This window comes from Capra hircus, chromosome 17, assembly GCF_001704415.2.
Source record: "Capra hircus breed San Clemente chromosome 17, ASM170441v1, whole genome shotgun sequence".
Classification (NCBI taxonomy): Eukaryota; Metazoa; Chordata; class Mammalia; order Artiodactyla; family Bovidae; genus Capra; species Capra hircus.
The window spans coordinates 58,394,409-58,418,197 of NC_030824.1; the positions used below are offsets into that span (position 1 = coordinate 58,394,409).

A 23,789-nucleotide genomic window follows, 5' to 3' on the forward strand; every position below is an offset into this window, starting at 1 on the left:
CTGCAAACAGATGAAATCACTCAGCTGCTGTCCCCTCCCACGGCTCCCCCTCCTTCTGTATGAGTTACCCCCAAGGACTGAACGCGCCGAGGTGACTTGATTCTGCGTTTGGGCCACTAAGGAGATGTGCCTTCTGCTGCAAATCCTGAGCCCCATGTGACCTTTGGCAGCAAGGGGCTCTCATGTGACGCTTCTGACTGTGGGTAAGGAGGTACCAGTGGTCATCAAGCCTTGGCATCTCTCCTTGTGCCCGTGACCGGCTCTGTGGCTCTATGAAATGGTCAAGGACAGTTTCTGGGGTCCACCAAACGGGGACAGTCAGCTGTAGATACACTATAGAAAACATGGCCTTGAGTCTTAGCTTACAGTCTAGTTAACATGATGGGAGTAAAAGGATGTATGATCTTGGATGAAATTCCAACAGGGGCCACACAGCTGGGTGGGGGTGCCGGGGTCCCTGAGCATCGATCTGAGTAAATGATGATGGAAGAGGATGAGGCCTGTCCTGTCCTGGATGGCTCCCATCCCATCCACTTTTCAACATTACTGAAAGCTCATTAGCAGGCGAAATGACTACCAAACTGATGATTATTTTCTTTCTATTTCTGGCTTTTCTCAACCAAAGGGAAAATGTGAGGTAGATGTGAAATCTAAGGGGAAAAAATACATACACAAAATGAGAAGTCATGTCTGCCTGTAGTGCTAGCAAAAAGCAAAGAAGTCTGAGTTATTTTAATGTTTTCAATAAATACCAAACACAACTGAGTATTTGGATCGAGGGAGAGATTATTCACTCTCCTAAGACAGTTACTGGATGAAAACACGACGTGTCTGATTAATGATTGGCCGTTTCCAAAGTGGCTTCTCCTACATTATCTCATTTTATAAAAAGTAAATTTCATCTTTTACATGTTAAAGTGAAGCAGTTTGTAATTTCTTGCAAGTAAAGGACATTAATGAGCAAGCTGTGAACCAGCAGAAGATTCTCTTCTGCTGCCTTGCATTTTTCATCAACCATCACCGAGTCACGGGGACGTTCTAACAGAACTTTAAAATGGTGTTTTTAAAAAATTGTTTGCATTGATCAGTGTGTTTGCTCGCCGGATGTCACTCTCGCTCTCTTTCTTTTGGGCTCAGTTTCTTTCTCCAGTACCTTCCTTTGAATGGAGGACTAGTACTTGCATTCAGATAGATTATTATTGAGCTTAGAAAACATACCACTTATTACAGTTCTTATAGTTGCTACACTTCATTAAGACAAATAGAATTACTCATCTGCAGTCCCCTCTTTGGGTATGCGGTCAATAAAATGCTGTCAAGCAGGAGAGGGTAAGGCTGGTGTACACTTTCCAGTGCCACTAAGTATTTTCTGGAAGGAGCCAGCTTGCAGCTGTACTGATGGATGAGAGGGTCTCAATACTAATGGCCTTGAATGATTTACATAGTAGCAGTTTGCATCAGAACCATGGCTGTTCAAATCCTGCATTTTGCAATAGTTGTGACTAGTACTGAGCACTTCCTAGGACTTCCCTGGTGGCTCAGACAGTAGAGAATCTGCCTGCAGTGCAGGAGATTTGAGTTCAGCCCCTGGGTTGGGAAGATCCCCTGGAGAAAGGAATGGAAACCCACTCCAGCGTTCTTGCCTGGAGAATTCATGGACAGAGGAGCCTCGTGGGCTACAGTCTATGGGGTGGCAAAGAATCAGACACGACTTGGAGACTAAACTGACCTAAAACACACTGAAACTGGAATATCAGAACACAGCGAGACAAAACTCAGATTAACAAGTAGCCAAGAATGGCACCCAAGAAAGAAAAAGAAACAAGAGTATAGCCAACCTTTTCTTTTTTTAATTAGAGTATATTATACTTCCAAACTGGATACACTAGAAATTGGCAATGCAACGTAAGATGCAAAGGAATATACCAGTTACTGTCAAAATGACCCTGTACAGCCTTGTAATGCAAAAAGCTTTATACAATACAAATTTTCAGTAATGTACATAAACCTTGACAGTATGATCATCTGAACATAATACGAGGAGTTAAAAAAAGGAGAGAAGAAAGTGCAGAGAACTCTAACTGTATCACTATATGGAAAAATAAGCTAGCTTTCATTGAAGAATGCATAGTGAAAACAGAATCAAAGTTAGTTGGCAGGTGACTATCTCAAAGACGTTAGTGTTTTACACGGAAAGGATATCTATGGAATACATCCTTCCCTGAGTATCAAACTGCAAACCAAATTCAGGGGTATGTATTACCTCAGTGGAATCTGAAAAATGCTGTAGATTTTTCTTTATTAATAACAATAATAATAATATAAAAAGTCAAACAAACTCCAAACACACCTTTTCTCACTCAGAAAACTTTTATAATTTACCAGAAAGATTGATGACTCTTTCCAAAGTGCTAAAAAAGTTGCCCAATTACATTAAGCATCACTAAGTCATTCAAATCCAAGTTCAGTGGCACACGTCTGAGCGGTAACCGTCTCCTTCCAACACCCCTCTTGATCTTGAAAGTTTCACCCTGGGACCTCATATTGCACAAGTGGCATGCTGTAAGATCCTCAGTCCTTCAGGGCCACCCTTCAGGTTTTTAACCTGCCGTTGCTCACGTGGGGCTCGCCCTCCTGCCAGCCTCTGTGGGTTCCCCATGGCCCTCTTTCCTGTAATCACTGAACTTGTAATTGTGAAAAGCACGTGATTAGCCAAGTGTCACATTCTCCATCACATGGGGGTAAAGACGTGACTTGAAAAAAAACACCAACCCACCCATGAGCCCAGTGTTCTTGGAGTGTATCGTCCATACCTGTCTACAATGCCTTTGACTGAAACACTGACAGGGCGACGCTGAATGGCATTTCAAATGTGGCCAAGAACAGGCGTCTCTGCCGGAGAATGAGCCAGGGTGCGGGAGCGTCCTGCCCTCCCTGGCTCAGCCTCCCTGCCCCCCGGCGACAGCTCCTTAGTGTAAACAGGTTTGCCAGGGCTGGACAACTGGCAAGGGGAGCCGAGCACACCTGCTAGGTCTGGGGGAGGAAGGGTGGGTGTGGGGGAGGACCGTGGTGTGGACAGAAGGTACAGATTTCCGGCTTCCTGTAGAACTGTACAAGGGGGAGCTTTCGGGGAAGCAAACCGACTAGAGGAAGAAAATTCGGGATGCTTTTATTTCCCTCCAGATGAAACAGATGGAAAAAAAAAACCCACCTCTAGGGTAACACATGATAGAAACCAGCAACACAGTAAGAAAGCATTCCTCCTGTACACCGGTTCTTCAACAGATAAATAATATATAAACTTTATATTCCAAACTTCCCATTATCATACAAAGCACATTTCTTCCTGCTCTTTTAGCCTGTTTCATACTGGAAATTCTGTTGTCTTAAAAATACAAGCCATTAACATGTTTAGCCAAAGATTCTTTTCTTCTTTTTACATCACCCCTGACTTTTTAAGAATAGCGAGGGGTTGTACAACCAATCCACACCTGCTTCTTGCTGCAATAAAGTGCTGCACATAAGTTGCCATTTTAATGACCACAAAATAAGAGCTTTAAATAAGTATAAAGTTAGCCTCCTAGCAGGTTATATCTACCAGGCGTTAACAAAATGGAATACAGAATTACTAATAACATGGAGAACACCGCTATAGCCAGACAATTTGCAAACACAATGGAAACGTCTCAGGGGCATAAACTGAACGGTACGACTGAACAGCACCTTTTTGTTGGGTTGTTATATGTCAAAGAGGTTATGACAAAAGTTTCAAACATACAGTCTACTCATTCCATAAAAAAGGTACATTTTCTTCCTTTTATGTTACTTTTTTTTGCAGATGAGAAACAAAAGCTAGTGCAAGACCAAAGCACTGTGCAAAACTGCCATTTCTTTTTTTTTTTTTTTTAGTCTGAGCGTTTATACCCAGAATTTATCCAAACCCCTTTTAATCTCCTCGGCTGGATTTATCAACCATAAAAATTTTCACTCATACATTGTTTTTCCTTTTCCTGCAAACAAATGGTAACCACTGACTTAATACATCACATATATATATATATTTAATCTGCCCTTAAAAAATGATGCACTGTGTGTGTACCATACACATTGCATACGTATGGACACACACACAAAACACACTTGAGTTTTGTGATGTTGGCTGCAGTGCTGCAAGCTATTTCTTCCAGGTGGGGCTCTCGATTGCTCTCTTCATAACCAGAGATGCGAGCACAAGATCTCCAGGACTCTGGAGAAATCGCAGGCAGCACTGAGTTGTCTACCATTCCTCCGTCGAGTAAGCACCAGGCCCTACCACTCTGCAGCCACAAAATAGAGAGGGGAAAGGTGATGAAGGAGCTCCGGGAGGGACTGCAGCGCATGAACCACCCAGGAGGGCAAACAACGCTCATCGCTGTCAAAGAAGCCAGTACAAAGAAGGTGCAAACGTCATGGCACACGACACACGGCTGTCTCTTTCCGAATCCACAAACGCCCACATGCCCCATTCGCCCAACGGAAAACAAAACGCACCGGTATGGAAGCTTACAAGTGCTGATTGCTATTAAGGACACTCTCTTTAGGGTTTAACAAGACAGGTTTCCTTTCAAAGTAAGGAGAAGGGCCGAGAGTGGGAGTGGGTGGCTGGGGGGGCATGCCTCTGAAGGTAGGCGGTGCAGTAGGTCACCTCTCTGAAGATTGGATAAAGCAGCTTTCAGGTCAATGCAATAGGTATACACACAGAGCCAATTCTCTATTCCTTACTAAAGATATACAGTACACGTGGTTCAGACCCGAGCGGGCCTGTAGGTTTTTGCAGCAACGTACACCTGCTGGGGTTGTGTTTTAAGTTTCGTGGGTTTTGTCTTTTTTTTTTTGTTTGTCTCTGTCTCTTGGTTTTTGGTACGGAGCCCGGCTGCCCTCAGACAGTCTCGGCTCTCTCTCTCAGTCCCAGATAGGCCAGGAAGGAGTGTTTGGGCGAGGGGATGCTGGGCGGCGCAGTCTGAGGTCGGGGAGGGTGGAATGTGAGATCCAGCTGGTTCTTGGGGTATAACATCGTCAAGGGAATGAGATGGGCGAAATCCGAGTTCCGGTACTTGTCAAAGCGCAGAGGGGAGCCGTTCAAGGGCATGGCCTTGAGTGCCAGGTTGGGCTCGGAGCCGCTGCCGCCGTGGGCGGCCGACAGGGCCACGGTCTGCAGGGCGTGGGAGGCGGACATGACCGACAGCGGAGACAGCAGGTGGCGGGCGCTCCCGACCACCAGCAGCGGGGCCCCGGGGCCGCCGGCTTCCTGGGAGGCCGGGGCTGGGCCCTTCTTGTCCTCCTCCGGGCTGTCCGCGCTCTGATGCTTCTTGACGTGGCGGCTGAAGACGAAGGGGTGAGTGGTCTTGAACAGGCACTCTTCGCAGCTGAAGGTCTGGCGCGGGGCGTGCTTCAGCTTCTTGTGCAGGTTGAGATTGTCCTTGCGTTTGCAGCTGTAGCTGCACTGGTCACAGTGGAAGGGCCGCTCCCCGGTGTGCACGCGCACGTGCTCGATGAGCTTGTTGGCGGTCTTGGACAGGTAGCCGCACTGGTCGCACTTGTAGTGGTTGCCCAGGCGATGCGCTCGGGTGTGCGTCTCCAGCTCCAGCTGGTTGGCCTTCACCGTCTGGCAGATCCGGCACTTGTACTCCATCTTGTAGTGGGTCTTCACGTGGCACTCCATGGCGGCGGGGCGGTTGGTGGAATAACTGCAGAATGGGCACCTGCCGGGGGAGGGGGGGAGGCAAGGACAGGAGAGGGTCAGCCCCGCGGGGTCCAGGGGAGTGCCCTCCCCGGCTGCTCCCCGCCTCGCCAGCCTGCCCTCGGCCACCCTCCCAGCTCCAAAACCCGACCTGGCCCCTGCCCAACCCGGCCCTGCCGCCTCCTGGGGACCCTCGGTGGCTCTGCTGCGGACAGAGCCATCCCTTGGCCTGCTCGGGGACAGGAGTCTCCTGGCTGCACCGGCGGATGCCAGCCCCCAGGAAGGGGAACAGAGCCAGCGCCGGGTTGGGGGGGCGTCCAGCTAAGCTGTTCTCCCCTCCAGTCCCCACCGCCCGGCCCCTCGGAGCCCTCCCCGCCCCCCACTGGCCACGGCCGAGGGCTCACCCTCAAGACCTCCCCTCTAGATGGGAGCAACACAAAGAATCGACTTTTCATGCACCACACCAAGCACACGCAGAAAGGCTAAGAGTTTTGAAGAACAGCTTATAGGGGAGAGCTACCTCCAGCAAACAGAGAGTCGTAGGGGTCAGAATCGTGCTGATTAAAGGGTGGTTAGGATTAAGAAGGCCTGTGTGTGTGTGTGTCTGCATGTGGGAGCAAGTGTGCTGTAGATACAGAGATCTGGACTCCTAAAATCTGTCTCTCCTACAGCACTGGGTCTCCATCGGGGAAGGGAGGTGAGAACCATCGCTGGGGCTTAGGAGAAGACCCACCCACCAGCCTGTCTAGGAATGAGGGATGGGGGAGGGAGACAGCTGCTATCTGGACCTTGAAGACATCATTAATGCATTATTAATGATTAATGTTATTACATCATGGAAATAATAGTCATCCAAAGGGATCATAAGCTCTCAGCGGGCAGGACTCCCCTTCCTTCTGCGTTCTCTGCAGTGCTCGGCAGAGGAGCCCATAGTGGGCACTGATTCCTTACTGGACTGGTCTCTACAAGTCATTTAGGCAGATTCTAGCAGAGCTCCGTCACCTGATGGGCGGACAAAGTCTGGGCCTCTCCATCCTAGGCAGTGAGGCTATGCTGCCCCCAGGCCCCCTGGCTGTCCAGAGGGGCAAGGAGGCTAAGGGAGGGGCAGGTTCACGGATGGTGCTGAGCTTCGCTCTGCAGAAGCTGCCGGGCTCGAGTCGGTGGTTGCTATGATGGCTGTAGCGTGTATGCTCTCTTTACCAAAAGGACGCAAATGCAAAAGTGGCTGCCTCGGCTCTGGACTGGCACCTGCAAGGGCAGGGCCTGGGAGTGAACTGTCCTCGGAGGGTCTGGAGAGGATTTCAGCAGAGCCCAACACACCCAGAGCCCGCGCACTGCTCCTGAGCGCCAAGCCCGCCGTTAGCCTCGGAACCTCAGCTCACAGAAGAGTGCACGCAAGAGAACTATAAAGCCCATTCCCAGGTCAGCTGCACACACAACCCCTACGCCAAGCTGGGCCTTACCTAGAGGAGTCTGAAACTCACCACTGTCCTGAGCTACGGCAAAAGAAAAATAATAGTATAATCTTATTTGATCTGCATTATGAACAGGATATAGAGTACAAGCAGTTCCATCACAGAAAAGCAATTTAGACATCAGCAGTCTGTTTCATGTTAAGGACGTTTCTGTGACCCACGGCTCAATCTTTCTTTCGCTGCTCAGGCAGAGGGAAAGGGTTTTCTATGTTCCCGTTATTTATCGTAAAGACTCTGACAAATTACTTCTCTGAGACGGCAAAGCGAAAACAAAACAAAAATGAAAAAGACTCACTGTATAGCCAGAAGGCATTAGCAATTTTGTCAAAGTATTCTTCTACTTGGTCAGCCTAGAACGTGAACTATTACAAAGGGGACCGTTAGCACTGCAGGGGAAGTGTCTACACCTGCAAAAGCATCAGGTTCACTCGGCATCCTCGCCAGTGGGTCAGAGGCTCGGGAACTCCTTGGGTCCCCGAGGGAAGGGGGTTCTAACTGGCAAAGCCACAACTGGCTGGGGCTGCAGGTAATGGGCGTGACTGGGTTTCTAGGAAGGGCAGTGAGCACTAAACCAACCAAGGAAATACGTGGCTTTCAAAAAAATACGTAAGAGTATGCTAATATTTTGAGGGGGGCAGTGGGAATAAACCAAATCAAATTCCCAAATAAGCACGTGCTAGGCATTTCCCACTTACGTAGTCTTGAATGATCATCGCCCCACTCCCCTTCCTCCTACCCACCCCACCCCACCTAATCGGCCCCAAGAGTGAACCAAAATGGGATCTAATAGTGGGGGCCACTTCCTCTGTCTGGAGGAGTGTTTGAGGAGGGTTGCCCTGACTGGGCAGGAGCCCAGGGGCTCCACCCTGCATTGCCCCCCACACTTGACTCCCGAGCTCCTGCTGGGTCGCTCCACCCCTCGCCCATTCAGGACAGTCATGCCACTTCTCTTGGCAAGCTGTGAGTTTCAAAGATAAACGTGTTTTTAAAAACAAGAGGTGTTCTTGTGTTAAGTAAAATGTCATTTTTCATTCTTTTAATTACACCATCAGTTCAGCTAAACATGAATAATTATGCTTTGAAAATGGTGTGTCTTTCTGTGCCCAGTGACAGATGCTTCTTTCTCTTTCCTAGAACACAAGTGCCTCGTGAACGGGGCCTCTGATTTCAGAAGTGCCAGGAAGATTAAACTCTGGTAGAGCTCGGACGTACATTTCCCGAGGGTGGAATTATGTTTTATTCCTTGTTTGCCCTTTAGCACCTATTATCAAGCCAGACACACAGCATGTTTTGATAATAACGGATGGGTCTCTCTTCTGACCAGAGGCTTGTTGCAAATGTTGGTTAATGATGATGCTCATTGTCTAGGTCTTTGGGGAGCTGCGAAGAACACGTGATCAGAGGTGTCAGATCTCACGAAGGCGACACCAGCGAGATCCCAATTCCAGCTCCTGGGAAGGCGTAAGGCATGTTTGCAGGAAGACACGAGGCATGTGATCTCTGCATGAAAAGTGTTGCCTCTTGCCTGTTCACACTGGCAAGTATCCAATATCTGGAGGCGGGTGTGGTTGGGGTAGTTGTAGTGCTTATTTAAAAGACTTCTGGCAAATCATCTAAAAAATAGGGATGGTGAAGTGCAGTGACAGTGTAGTGATTTGCACGTGTGGACACATTATAACCCCTAAGTCCCTTACCATCAAGTCTGAACGGAACTCGAGTGGTACCGGCTGAGTCTGCTCTTGCATGCCCGTGTTGGGCTGCTTCAGCGAGTTGACCATCTTGGGAAATGGGTCTCGTGCTGACATCTGCTGACCCCCTGGGGGACAGGTCTAATTCCTATCCAGCTACCGGCAGCAGAGGTGTGCCCGACTAATGCCCCCGCCCAGGCCAAGCTCCCCCTCTCCATGACCCCAAAAACCTTCAGGGGAGGGGATGGGGGCAGGGGTGGAGGCAGGGTGTTTAATAAAACAACACAGTAAAAGGTTCTGTACTTGCTTTCCTTACTTGAGCCCACCGGTGGGGACAGTGTGGCATTTCTTATGCTCCAGCAGCTGTTCGGGGGTCTTCATGAACTTGTGGCACACGTCGCACTCAAACATCCGGGTGATGAGGTGGATTTGCAGATGGCGCTCAAACATGTTCTTCGTCTTGCAGACAAAGTTGCAAAAAACGCATTCGAACCCTGCAAGGACCGAGGCTGGGTGTACGGGTGCAGGGGGCAGAGGGAGAGGAGGGCAGGGGTGGGACGGAGACCACCCTCCTCCTTCTCTTTCCCCCCAGCTACACTGTTCCAGGCACCGCTCCCTGCATCTCTGAGCTAAAATGAGTTAAAGACACAGTTTTGGCATCAATGTCACTCCCCATCCTTTCATTCCATTCCATATACTGATGCAAACTAACTCAAAAATCCATCTGCAAATTTTAGAGGCTAAGTGTTATATGGTTCCCAGGCCTAATATCTGCTTCCCAACATCACTCCTCTCCAGGGCTTTATCTCAAGACTGGGTCATCCCTGCAGAGTGGACAGGACTGAGCAGACCAGCCCACCTCCTCCCTTACCTTTCTCTGGCTTTTCCTCACTATTCAGGGAGGGCTGGCTCCCAGGCAGGACAGAGATGACCAGCAGGTTGCTTCCACTCTTGTTCTTCTGAGAGCTGTCTGAATCGTCCTTGCTGTTGGCTGAATCACTCAGAGCTGAGAGGGACGAGGAAGAGGGGCTATTTGATTCACTGGGGGTCTTCCTGTCTTCCCCTGAAAAATTAAAATAAAACAAAACCCAGGTCTGTTATTTAGGAGATGAAAACCCTAGAATAATAGCAATCATGGGTGGGGGAGAGTTGGGGCCTCCTGGCTACACCTTCATTCAGGGAGCACACACGGAGGTTTCCTGCTTTGCTAGTGCTGGGTCCCAGGTCCCAGTCACCTACGGTGATGATGCATATGGTTCTCGGGCCAAGAGTAGATATTCAATTGGCAAGTATTTATTGGGTCTTATAATAATTTAAATCATAGCTAAGATGAACATGTTACCAAGTTCTAGGAACGGTGTCATGCTTTAAATGCATGATCTCGTTTTAGCCTTTCAAAAATCCAATGAGCCATGACTATTATCCTCCCCCTTTTACAGAAAAGGGAAGGGAGACAGAGCCAGGTTAACATGGCCTTGGTCGTGCGGCTAGGAAGTGGTGGACCAGAGCGTCACTTGATCTGATTCTAGTGTCTGTGCTCTTCATCAGGGCACTGGGCTCTCCCTCAGAGCCAGTAGTAAACAAATCAAGAGGCCAAGACAATCTAGAATCAGGAGACTTCTGCTTCTCTTCAAGACAGAGTGTCAGAGACTGGATTTGACCACTGCTACTGAAACAATGAAAAAAAAAAAAAACAGACAAAATTTATCAAACAATAATCTTCACAACACTGGACGTGAGGCAACAAAGGGGAGTGACCCCTGCGAGAAAGGGAAGACAAGAGGCGGGCCCTCGGACTGCCCTGCTTCCCGCCTGGAGAGACTTCACCATCCAGGCTGCGGTGCAGGGATGGGGAACCACTTGGCAGACTCACTGAACTGAGGAGACGGAGCTGAGGCTCCGAGGAGATTAACATGCTGGACTTTGCAGGACAGAGCACCCGAGAGGAAAGAGAAGCACAGAAGAAGAACCCAGAGACCTGCAGATGGCCCCCAAGGACACTCAGAAGAGTCAGGACCAGAGCCCGTGTGTGAGGAAACCACCCAAAGTTAAAGGGGAAAAAGCCATCTGAAAGGCTTCAAGAACAGTGTCTGTTTCCACTAGCCAAATTAGAAAAGCTCATAACTCCCAAGGCACTGAGTAGAAAAAACATTTACTAGTGGCTAATGATTAGCCTCTCAGATGGAGCACTGGTCCAGACCTGCCTAACAAATCAGAAAAGCAAGACCCTCAAAAGATCAAAGTTGCCGAATAATGCCTAAGACAAAAGTCAAGAGTATTAATAGGAATATACAGTATATTATATTTAAAGAGTATAAAGCCCCCAACAAGGTAACCATCACAGTGTCTGACATCAAACAAAGATGATCAGGCATACCAGGAAACAAGAAGACACTACCCCAAACCAGAAAGAATAATCAACCAATCAAATCCACCAGGAACTGACACAGTTGCTAGTATTTACAGAAAAGGACAGAAGAGCACTTATTGTAACTGTATTCTATACGTTCAGAAGTTAAGTGGAGATAGAAACGATATAAAAAAGACCCAATCCAAATTCCAAGAGGTGAAAATCATAGTGTCTGGGATGAAAAACAGACTGGATGGGATTATTAGTGGCTTAGACACGGCAGAAGAAAAGATCAGTGGACTTGAAGATACTCGCAATAGAAACGATCTGAAATGAAACAGAGAGGAAAAAGAGTCACAAACATGAAAAGCGCATCCGTGAGCTGTGGGATGCCTGCTGGTAGCTCAATATAAGTTCAACTGAAGTTTCTAACAGGGTGGGGAGGGCAGAAAAAATATCTGAAAAGACAAAAACTTTTCCAAATTTGAGGAAAACCCATAAATCTACAGATCCAAGAAACATAATGAACTCTAGGCATAAGAAAGATAAAGAAATCCATACCAAGAGACATCATAATTAAACAGCTCTGCTGCTGCTGCTAAGTCACTTCAGTCGTGTCCGACTCTGTGCGACTCCATAGATGGCAGCCCACCAGGCTCCTCCATCCATGGAATTTTCCAGGCAAGAGTACTAGAGTGGGTTGCCATTTTCTTCTCCAATGCATGAAAGTGAAAAGTGAAAGTGAAGTCGCTCAGTCGTATCCAACTCTCAGCGACCCCATGGACTGCAGCTTACCAGGCTCCTCCATCCATAGGATTTTCCAGGCAAGAGTACTGGAGCGGGGTGCCATTGCCTTCTCTGAATCACACAGTTCTAAATGAGTGATAACGAAAAAACCCTAAAAGCAGCCAGAGGAAAAAAGCTACATTATGTGCAGAGGAACAAAAGAGAGAATGATGGCAGATTTCTCACTGGAAGCAATGCAAGGGAGAAGTAGTGGAGTGACCTCTTTAAAGTATGAAAGAAACAACTGTCAACCTGAAACTTTATACCCAGTGAGCATACATCTCAAAAATGCAGGCAAAAGGGACTTTCCTGGTGGATCAGTGGTTAAGGTTCTGTGCCTCCACTTCAGGGGTCATGGGTTCAATCCTTGGTTGGGGAACTAAAGATCCCACATGCTGTGTGGTGCAGCAAAAAAAAAAAAAAAAAGAAAGAAAGAAAGATGAAGAAAAAGCTAAAAGAAATCATTACCACAGACCCAAATTGTAAGAAATGGTAAAAAGAAATTCTTCAGGCAGTCGGAAAATGACATCAAATATAAAAACATGGATCTACACAAAAAGAGTGAAGACTGGAAATTATAACTGCATGGATAGACAGACAACCTTTTCTGACTATTTAACATCTCTTTAAAATATAATAAAAGTAATTTTGTTCAAAAATAATGTATTGTAGCAATTATAACAGGTAAATATATGATGACAGTAACATGAAGGCTGGGAGAGGAGAAATTATTGTGAGGTTCTTATACTAAATGAAGTGGTATAATAGCACTTGAAGGGAAACTGTAATAAATACAAATGAACATTATAAACCCCAAATAACTGTGACTGATACATTGTTCATGTTCAAGAGAGTCAATATTCAGATGTCAATTGTCCCCAAGCCAATTCAATGCAACCTCATAGTCTTAGGTCAGTTTAGCATTGCAACTGTAAGGAGACTGTGCTTCAGTTCCCTTCAGATCAGCCAATTAAGTAATTTGGCGATTGCAAACTCTTAGAAACAAACTTTATTAGGAGATTAAAAAAATAAGTCAGAGTTTGTATATGGGCATAGTGTGTACATCTAGTATATCAAATGATTAGCGTCATGCTTGTTTTTTAAAATTTGGCTTTCAACATTGTTCTGGAGTGGCCATGAATTACTTGTCCAATTAAAACGTGTGTAAAAAGAGGAAGGGAAAATATTTACCAGTATACAATGTTTTCAGTGTTTCTCTTTGAAGAGCTGTACTTATGCCTAGAGCACCCAACTCTTACTTCAGTCAACAATTTAAAAACTTTTGCTTCTGAGCAGAAATGAACTTGGTTCCTGCACAGACAGGAGGTGACCTCACTTACTGACCCACGTGGAGGGATGGAACATGCCTTTAACCCACATCCTTTCCTTGGTACCCGGAAAGCCAGCACCACGATTGCCAGTCTCTCATCTAAATATTGAACCAGTTCAGTCACATTTTGTAGACAAACAGAAGATTTTCAGTGGGGGCCCTGAGTCCCCGGCATTGCCTCACCAAATCCATCCTCTAAGACTGGTCTTACCAACAGAATATTGTGCATGATTAAACTAGCTTTTAGAAATAAACCAGCTAATTTTGGGAACTTTGCTGGTTAAGATTTTGCCCTTCCACTGCAGGGGACTCAGGTTCAATTTCTGCTTGGGGAACTAAGATCCTGCAGGCTGCACAGTGTGGGCTAAATGAATAAAAACAGATAATTTTAATTACCATCTTTAAGAACAGCCTCAAGTACCCTCAGGCTTATGGCACTGGGGAGAGCTACCTAAATTAAGGAATGCGGATTCTCCAGGCAAGAATACTGGAGTGAGTTACCATTTCCTTCCCCAGGTGATCTTCCTAACCCAGGGATCAAACCCAGGCCTCCTGCATCGCAGGCAGATTCTTTACGGACAGAACAGCAAGGGAAGCCGGCTACACGGGAGCCTCGGCAAATCCTCTGGGCTACAGCATGGGGAAGCAAGCCCAGCCCACTCGCTCTGTGATCCTCTGTCTACACGGCTTCCTTTCCCCTTCACACACCCCCCTTCGCTGTGTCCATAGGGTGTGAGCCAGGGTGCCCTTGTCAGCCCAATCCAAGGCTCACTATGATCCCAGCAGTCACTGATCTTCAGCATCGCAAAGATTTCTGGTGGACACCTGTGCACAGGTAATGCAACCTCAAACTCAAGGACGGCCAACTGAAGAGAACTTTACAAACCTAAATATTTTGCAATTTAAAATGACAAAAATTGAGCAACTGAGCCCAGAAAAAAAATACCAACCCTCTTTCTGCCTCAATACAAATACCATTACCTTTTTGGTGTTTTCATTTTTTAAAAAGTCAACATCTCAATTTAAAAATTGTTGCCATTAATTCCATAGTGGTTAAGAATAAGGACTTAAGATCCAGAATACCTGAGTTTGAATGCCATCTGTCCCACTCAGGAGCTGTATGACCTGGGACAAGGTATTCAACTTTGTGCTTCAATTATCTCATCTAAGAAATGGGAATAATATCAGTATCTCATATATTTGTTGTGAGACTCAAGTGGGTTTTTATATGCAAAGCACCAAGAACAATGCCTGGCTCATGGTAAGCATTGCTGAAGACTATATTATTGTATTATAACATACAATATTTATAAAATAATATTAATAACATTTTGTACTTTCCCATGCTGTTGTATATACCTGACATACAGTTGGCTCTCAAAAAATTTATAAAAATAATCATGAACTAACCATTTTTAAGTGACAGCATCATGTCTATGGAGAAAACTTATTCTGCATGCCTGTGTGAACATGCCTGGCTGCTCCAGTCATGTCCGACTCTTTGCAACCCTACTGCCCACAGTCTGCCAGGCTCGTCTGTCCTGGGATTCTCCAGGCAAGAGTCCTGGAGTGGGCTGCCATTTCCTCCTCCAGGGGACCTTCCCGACCCAGGGAGGGAACCCACATCTGTTAGGTCTCCTGCATGGATAGGCGGGTTCTTTACCATTAGTACCACCTGGGAAGCCTTAAACTTATTCTACTCTCCTAAAATATTGCCTTAAGATTAAATTTTAAATGAAAATTAATATTCTACTGGCTGCTTTTATTTTTCCTACAGATAAATTCCCTGAAGTGGGATTACTGGGTCACGGTACATTACATTTTCAAGGCTCCTGGTATATACTAATTAGTTTTCAAAAGTTCTGCCGCCCTGCAAGGCCCTGGCCACAGGAGGATCAGCAGCTTCTGGAAACAGTGGAGAACATTATAAGACATGCTCCTGACTTAATAGGTGACACATAAGCCACTTCTGCGTTTTAGTTTGACTGCTAGCAAGGTTGAATATTTTTCCTGATATTAAGTGATTAGTTTTTATTTCTTTTATTGTGAGTTGACTGTTCATGTCCTTTGCAAATTTTTCAACTGGAGACTAAGTGTTTCTAACCAGTTTATATGAATTTTCCATGCTGTAAATATATTAACCTTTGGTCATTTTTAGAAACACATTTTACAGACGGTGGTTTTTTAACTTTTGCTTTTCTTTTGCAAACAGAAGAAACTTTCCTGTGTCAAATCTCTCAGTTTTTTTTTTTTTTTTCCTTTGTGATTTCGTGTGTCACTCAATCTCTTACAAATCCTTCTCATTCTGGAAGTTTAATAAATATTCTATTTTCTTCAAGCCTTTCTAGGGTTGATTTGTTAACAGGGATGGGGTAAGTTATGTGGAATTATTTTGGTGTCAGCGTGACGTGAAGTACAGATGGTTGTATTTTCCAAAGAGCTGTTCAAATTCCTTAATGCCATTATTGCAACATTTAAAGACTGCAGCAAAATTTGCACTGAGAAAGCACCAGAGGGAATATCTTCCCTTCCTGATGTTCTCTGCGGGGACAAGGAGCCAGAGAGGAAGAAGGTAAGGAAGAGTCAAACACTAACAGCAGACAGTTCCTCAAATTCCTGCTCGGCACTTCATTCACCAGCGAGTCTTGGGTAGGAGGGGCCAATAAGGGAAGTGTGAAGAAGGATGTGGATTCTAGGGAGACTACGTAAAACTCTGCAATCCATGAGAGCTTATCCTGTAGGCCACGACCTCACTTAGGTAACAAGAAAGCACTCCAGCCGTCCCAGGGTACTGACAAATAAGATGCCCATTTTTATGACAGGTAAAGGAAATGACCAGGCTTCCCTGGTGACTCGGTGGTAAAGAATCTTCCTGCAGGCATCTTCCTGATACAGGGATCAAACTTTTACCACTGAGCCACCAGGGAAGCCCCATTATAGTGTATACATACTGTTTATATCACAACTTTGCAATCAGACAGCTTGTTGATTACAGACGCAGACTGACATATTTTGGGGCAAATTCAAACACCCAAAGCAGCACCTAGATACAAGAAACCCTCACTGTGAGACCATTAGCTTATAACTAGGGTTCACAAACTATAACCCTTGGGCCAAATTTAACTTTGTGCTTTTGTAAATCAAGTTTTGGTGGAACACTGCCATGCCCACTCTTTGACATGTTATCTGTGGCTACTGTCCACCCAATGGCAGCACTGAACAGTACGGACAGCAACTGTATGGCCTAAAAGCCTGAGATACTTACTTTCTGGCCCTTAAGAGATATGCTGCTTAGCACTCCTAGCTTATAGAGCAGGATAGAACCTTATTCCCTAATAGCAGCACGAAAGGCTTCTACTGTGGTAAAGGAGAAACGTCTTTAGTGCATTTCACTCTGGGCTCTCTGTGATAATAAACAGGAATCTTCCGCACTATCTCAGAGGGAACAAGATCTCGCCGTGTTCCTTGCGGCAATGAGGAGGTGAGTGAGTCTGCAGCGGTCACTCGGGAAAGTGAGGTTTCCAGTGACGACAATTAGGTGACCAAGTCCAACATTTCTCCAGGCATTAGTTTCTACGGTTTCCTTGGGGTGGTGTAGAGGGGGCGTGGATCGGGGTGGGAGGAAGAAGGTTCTCGGCTGGGTTGAGGCGCACTTTGGGGTGGAGAGGGTTAGAAGAAAGTGTAACAGAAAAGAGAAAAAAAATCTGAAAGCCAGTGGAAATGGAAGCGAGGCTGGCCTTTCCCTCCACTGGCCACTCCAGAAATGCTGAATTTAATTTGTCTTGGATGTGGGTTTCCCAGCTCACCTGCTGCCCACGGTGCTAATGTGGTTACAGTCAGAAAACCGACTGTAAAGACGCACCTCCTCGCTCAGCATAACGGCTCTCTGCAGACCTCCGAGTCAGAGCTGCTCAACTTACTGACAAAAGCAAGCTTTTATTGCTGTTGGCACCACGGAGCCATGGCGATCAGTAAAGCAGAGAGAGACGGTTCTTGTCCGTGCACGCCGCCAGCACAGCTGTCAGGGAAATGCCCCTCCCCAAATCCGTCATGGGCTGAGGACGCAAGGGGCAGATCCACTGCCTGGGGCTGCGGCTGCTGCTGCTGCTGAGTCGCTTCAGTCGTGCCCGACTCTGCGCGACCCCATAGACGGCAGCCCACCAGGCTCCCCTGTCCCTGGGATTCTCCAGGCAAGAACACTGGAGTGGGTTGCCATGTCCTTCTCCCATGGGGCTGGCGGTCAGCAACCTCTGCTAGTGACCTGTAAGCAAAAGGCAGGGGGAGCTCCTCTTCATGGTCACTTAATGACTGCACGCTGGTGTCATTCGTAACCATCAGTTGGGAGCGGGCGAGAGTGCATGGTGGAGTCAAATGTCAACATTATCAAATAGATGGCATTAACCAGCACGGCCTTAAAGGAAAGGAAAGCGTGGGCAAAAGTCTTGGCTGCACCCTTGAGTGGTTTCAGGAGAAGCTGGTTGTCTTTGTGCTTGAACAGAGCTGCCGTTCATCGCTCTGGAGGGTGGGGGGCAGGGCTGCAGTCTGAGGGAAGAGGAGGGGAGCCCACAGAGCTAGGTGCGCTGGGCTCTGACCCCAGAAAATGGAGCGGGGCAGCCCTCTGCCCAGGGTTGCCAGGGGCCATCAGAACAGTGTGGACACAGTGGGCTCCAGCAGGGAAGTGGTCAGGGCTGGCTGTGGACCTTGAAGAGAAGGCCTGACCTCTGTGAAGCCTCAGTGTCTCCCTGTGTGCTATACCCACAATAATATGGAGGGCAGAGGGTGGTTATAAGAGATCCAGGGTGCAAAGGCACAAGCCCAGGGCGTCGTCAAAGCTCCATGACTGTTACCTATGATGGTGATGACTGGGATGAGGAACAAGCAGAGCCTGTGACTATGTCAGACAGGCGAGGCATCAGCCGGGCCAGGCAATGGCCTTGGGGCTACAGGGTAGCATCCTCTCGGAAGGAAATGTCACGGTGACGCGGATGCCCCTGTCAGGCAGGGCGGTGAGGGGTGGAGGCGAGAAGGGAGGGAGGGGCCGACGGTGGGGGGTGGTCACCTGTGTGCTTGGTGCCGATGTGCGCCTTTATCTCCGCCTCCTCCATGGTGACGAAGTCGCAGGCCGTGCAGCAGATGGAGAACATCCACTGCTCCTTGTCCACGTGGAGCGACATGTGGCTGACAAACTGGACGTTGAGCTCCGTCTCAAATCCACACACGTGACAGCTGTACCGGAAGAGAGACGTGTGAGCTTCTAAACGGAGGCTACTCGGGAGCACGCGGTCCCCTCCCAAATCCCGACCTCGATGTGCTTTGGTCCCACCAAAGGGCTAGGCATTAGGAAACTCCTCCGCTTTCTGGGACGGCTCGGAAGCGCCCACCGTGCCAGATGGATTAAATGCCCGCAGAATGTAACAATCCCATCCATGCTATCATGATCATACAGTTAATTCAAAATTACAGATTCCAGATGCTCCACATCATCTAACTGACTCCTTCGGGCAAAGGGGTGCAGGACAGCCTGGCCAAGATATTAACGGAGCTGGTGTGCCGATAAACTCCGCAAGCCTGGCAACTCGGGCTGTAAATAGCAACCACACCAAATACCATCACGGTTGAATATGGAAGAGAAACAGGCAGCTCCAGGTACTAAAGGATAACACTGCGAAGGGAAAGGATGAAATACTTCCAGGGCTATTTCCTCACGGTTCTCAGACTCATTTTTCCCTTAGGATAATTCTCAGGAAGCAGTGAGTTGATCAGTGATAAAGGCGGGAGCTTCCCAGCTGTAGGGACCTCCCAGCTAAAAACCCCAAGCCTTCCTCTCTCCGGACCCCACCCCACAGCGCCACCTCCATGACCATTTCCCTTTTAATTAACTCTTCCCGGCCACCCAAGCCAGCAGAGGAGTCAGCGCCACACAGGGTTCAATCCAAGCAAAGTCAATATTAAAAGGAAGCTCAGCCCTGAGGCTGAAACGAGACACTTTGTCACGTGTGCCCTAGCAGACATGCGGGGGTGTTCAAGAAAGTCTGGGCAGCCCAGCCTGGCGGGCTCCACCGGCGGCTCACCTGTAATAATAAGGGTGCTTCTTCCCATCACTGCCTTCGGACGTGACGGCGCTGACGATGTCCTCGGTGTCCGTGCTCACCAGCTTCACCGAGTGGACGGTCAGGTGCTGGTTCAGGTTCGCACGGCACTTAGCAGCATAGGGGCACAAGTGGCATTTGTATTTTCTTTCCTCTGGGGGAGAAGGGACAGGAGAAAACCCAAACCACGCTCAGAAATGAAAGCCCAACACCTTGCAAAAGGCCACTCAGCGGTATCCAGGACAGGAGGGCGCAAATCTCATTTCCAGTGGGGACGAAGCAGACTCTCTGGAACTGTGAATATCTAGAGTCTTCCGTGATGGAGCAAGTGGTAGAGAATCCGCCTGCCATTGCAGGAGACACAGGAGATGCGGGTTCCATCCCTGGGTTGGGGAAAATCCCCTGGAGGAGGGCATGGCAACACTCCAGTTTTATTGCCTGGGAAAGCCCATGGACAGAGGAGTCTGCTGGGCTACAGTCCATGGGGTTGCAAAGAGACGAACACAGCTGAGCACACACGCACATAAAGCCTTCACCTCGTGGCTCCTACGTTGATACTTTCAAAGATAAAAGAAAATTTCAGGGCGACTGCACCATCTGCTTTTTTCTGGATACCCATAGGCCTCTCTTCCTGATAACGTGAGCCCCATACAGGCTACAAGAATACTGTGTGTGTGTGTATCCAAGCCCGCAGGTGTGTGGGTCCAGGGAGGGTGCTGAGCTGAGGAAGGGCATGGGAATCAGCCTGCCCAGGGCTGGCATGTAAGCGACATACCATCATTTCCCCTAAGCTCCAGGCCTGGGTCAGTCAAGAAATAAACACAAAGAAAATTAAGGTGCGGGGTGGGGGGGGTAATGAATCAGATGAAATAATTGAATTGGAAATTTTCACGGTACATAAATAAAATAAAAAACTTTAATTATATTTCTTAAAAGAATCCCTTTCATAAAACCGACAATGTTTCAGGGCCATTTTCAGAGTGGCATTCTGAATTCATCTGACTAATCAAGTAAATTAAAGTAAAAGGAGCTGCCTTTGCTTTTAGGTACAGCAAAAGATAACAGATGGCAGCAGAGGAAGAAAACAACTTCCTCTTCTGTCCTTAGTTCTGACTTTGTAATGCAGGGCTTGCCTTAAAGAAAATACCTGTCTGTCTTACCTGCATCACGGGGTAGAGTGCAAAGAAAAAAGCTTTTCTGCCACAAAATTTAAGGTATTATTATTATTATAGGTGGTCCCCAACATCTGAGGTGCTGGTGGCTTGGGTTCAGGCAGGGCTGGGGAGCAGCCCTATCATGTAGAGAGAATAGTCTTTTCTTTAGAATTTTTGCATTTCTATTAATAAGCGAGGTTGTTAAGCTTTGATATTAAGATTGTTAAGTTTTGGTATTAAGGTTACAATTGCTCCACAAAGTGAACCATTGAGCTTTCTTTCTCTTTTTTCCTTTTTTTGGCCAAGCCCCTGTGGAATGTGGGAGCTTAGCTCCCCAACTAGGGATCAAACCCTCATCCCCTGCAGTGAAAGCATGGAGTCTTAACCACTGGACCACCAGGAAAGTCGTTATCTTTTTCTATCATTTGGAGTAGTTTAACAACATCAGAATTTTCTAGTCTTGACAGGTTAAAAAAGAACCCAGCTGGAAAAGTTTCTGGACCTGATACTTTGTATTAATACTGTCTCCTCATCTTTCCAAATTCCCCTTTGGCAACCAGTTTATTTGAGGAGGGCATGGCAACCCACTCCAGTATTCTTACCTGGAGAATCCCATGGACAGAGGAGCCTGGCGGGCTACGGTCCAGGTTTCTTCCCACCAGCTTCGGTCAATTTTGGAAATTTTGCTTAAATTATCTATGTCATTTAAAGTTTTCAGCTTTTTTTTTTTCCTTGCCACCGAGTTGCCTTTATTTTCCAGTAATTCTTTAATAACATCTGTATTAGAAATCAGGCTTCCCAACATAAATGTCCATTAATAGATGGGTGGATAAGCAAGATGCGGTAGCTACATCAATGAAATACTGCGTGTATGCATGCCAAGTCACTTCAGTCGTGTCCGACTCTTTGCGACCTCATGGACTGTAGCCCACCAGGCTCCTCTGTCCATGGAATTCTCCAGCCAAGAACACTGGTGTGGGTTGCCATGCCTTCCTCCAGGGGATCTTCCCGACTCAGGGATTGAACCTGCATCTCCGGCACTGCAGGCAGACTCTTTACCACTGAGGAACCCCCAGAGAAATATTACTCAGCCATAAAAATAAATGAAATTTTGCTATCTGCAGCAACATGGATGGACTTGGAGAGTATTATGTTAAGTGAAATAAGCCAGACAAAGACAAATATTGTATAGTATCGATTATATGTGGAATCTAAAAATAAAGCAAAGTTATTTTGTCAAAATAATTTAACAAAAAAAGAAGCAGACTCACAGAAGTAGAGAACAAACTAGTGGTTACTGCTGGAGGGGAGGGGAAGTTAGGGGTGGGGAAGTGGGAGGTACAAACTACTGGTGTGGGACAGACTCAAAGACGCATTGTACAACACGGGGAACATTTTGTAATAACCGTAAATGTATAAAAGAAGAGTTAGGCTTCCTTTCTCATTACTAATTTTGAATACTTTTGCCTCCTTTCTTTTCCTTAAACAGACTTAAGGGGATTTATCCATTTATGATCTTCTTCCTAGAATTTGTTCTTTTACTAATTCTTTATGATGAGTGCTAAGTTACTTTATTTTTGTTTTTCTTCCCTTCTAATTAAAACATTTAAGTCCATAAATGTTCCTCAGTCCAGAGCTGCAGCTGTTTGTCCCAGGTTTAGGTATGAATGTTCCCCTTTCATTCCTCCTAGATGTCTGGAATTTGCGATTTTCTTCATTTCCTTTGATCTGATTAGGTAGGGCATTTTATGGACCCTTGGTTATTTTAAATTTCATTGAAGTATATTCAGAGAATGTGGCACACAGAAATTCTACTTTTTTGAACAAGTGAAAGTTTTCTTTGTGGCTAAGTATATGACTAAATTTAGTCTTTACTGGTTTAATATTTAAGATTCAAAATATTAAAAAATAGATACATAAAGAGAAAATTAGTCTTATACTAATACTGTCTTGCTTTTTTGTTTTGTGTGATATATAAAACTTTTATTTTATCATTTTCTGTTTGCTCTAAACAAGACACATTTGAATTTTTCAACAAGGCTGATCTTCAGTGTAAAAATTCAAACACCTCATTTTCTTATTTCCATCTTGCTTTCTGTTTAATATTGATTTTACCTCACTTCTTTTTGTCCTAGCTTATTAGTGTTGCATTGATTAAGTTACTATTTATTGGGGTTTCCACTTCCCAACACTCAGAATCAACCATAATTCTCTTATTATGCATAAATAAAGACAGACACTATTTCTCCACCAAGGTGCTCTTTCCCCTTCCTCCCACCTACCACAATGAGATGAACCCAATAAGATAGAGTGCAGTCACCCACCCCCTATGCCTTCAAGACAAGAGCAATAAACTCCTTACAGTTGAGAAATTTCACCTGAACACACCTAAATGTGAATCTTTTCTCATCAATCCTCCTTGAATGCAACAGATCCTTTTAGTACATGAAGGCTCCTTTCGAGAGCCTTATCTGAACGTATCCGGTAAAATGACTTGAAAAGGTCAGGATAAAAACATTTATACCACTTCCTGGTTTAATTAAAAAAATTTTTTTTTTTGTCCACACCAAGGGGCGTGTGGGATCCTAGTTCCCTGACCAGGGAGTGAACTGACACCTCGGGACTGGAAGCATTCTTAACCACTGGGCTGCCACAGAAGTTCAGAAACACAGATTCTTGATCATGAAGAAGCCAGTGGTCCAGAGGGGGAAGGCCCCGACTCACCTGTGTGCAGAGACAGGTGTCGGGACAACGTCTGCTGTCGGCCAAATACTTTCCCGCACACGTCACAGGGGAAGAGCTGGTCGTTGAATTTCCAGGAGGGCAACCCGTTTCCTGCCTCGAGGACTATCTTTTCTGTTTCTGGGCCAAAAGAACAAAGCAGTGTGAGGAATAAACAAGGCGACGGAAACACGTTTCAGCCTGGTCAACATTCAAGTTAATGTTCAACATTCAACTTAAGCCAAGGCTTCCTTCTAAAGATGGTGGCTGGTAAACTACAAGCAACCTCTGGTCTTCATGCTCCTCTCCTGTCTCTAAGAAGGCCATTCTTGAAAACTGTGGTGGCAAACAGATCCCTATTTTAGTCAAGTCTCGCATGGTTTCTCTCCTTCCTCACTAAAGGTCTGTGGACCCAGCCCTTCAGCAGGTTGACAGCATGGCTTAGCACTCTGCTCCAGATACAGCAGGCACTCTATA

The 23,789-nt window shown here is 46.5% G+C and overlaps 1 protein-coding gene across 3 annotated transcripts in view; it reads right to left on the reverse strand.

Annotated features, from left to right (window-relative positions):
* ZNF827 (zinc finger protein 827) overlaps positions 1,829 to 23,789 on the reverse strand; it is a 191,814-nt gene continuing 169,853 nt past the window's right edge. For 2 of the 3 annotated variants that reach the window (XM_018061580.1, XM_018061581.1), the window contains exons 9-14: positions 23,316 to 23,453; positions 19,420 to 19,591; positions 18,408 to 18,574; positions 9,754 to 9,945; positions 9,199 to 9,376; positions 1,829 to 5,741 (exon numbers count right to left, since the gene is read on the reverse strand). In XM_018061580.1, the coding sequence (XP_017917069.1) occupies positions 4,919 to 5,741; positions 9,199 to 9,376; positions 9,754 to 9,945; positions 18,408 to 18,574; positions 19,420 to 19,591; positions 23,316 to 23,453 (1,670 nt within the window). In that variant the 3' untranslated portion in view covers positions 1,829 to 4,918. Of the gene's footprint in view, positions 5,742 to 7,182; positions 7,216 to 9,198; positions 9,377 to 9,753; positions 9,946 to 18,407; positions 18,575 to 19,419; positions 19,592 to 23,315; positions 23,454 to 23,789 lie in introns of all 3 variants that reach the window. The other variant, XM_018061582.1, reaches the window with a different exon arrangement.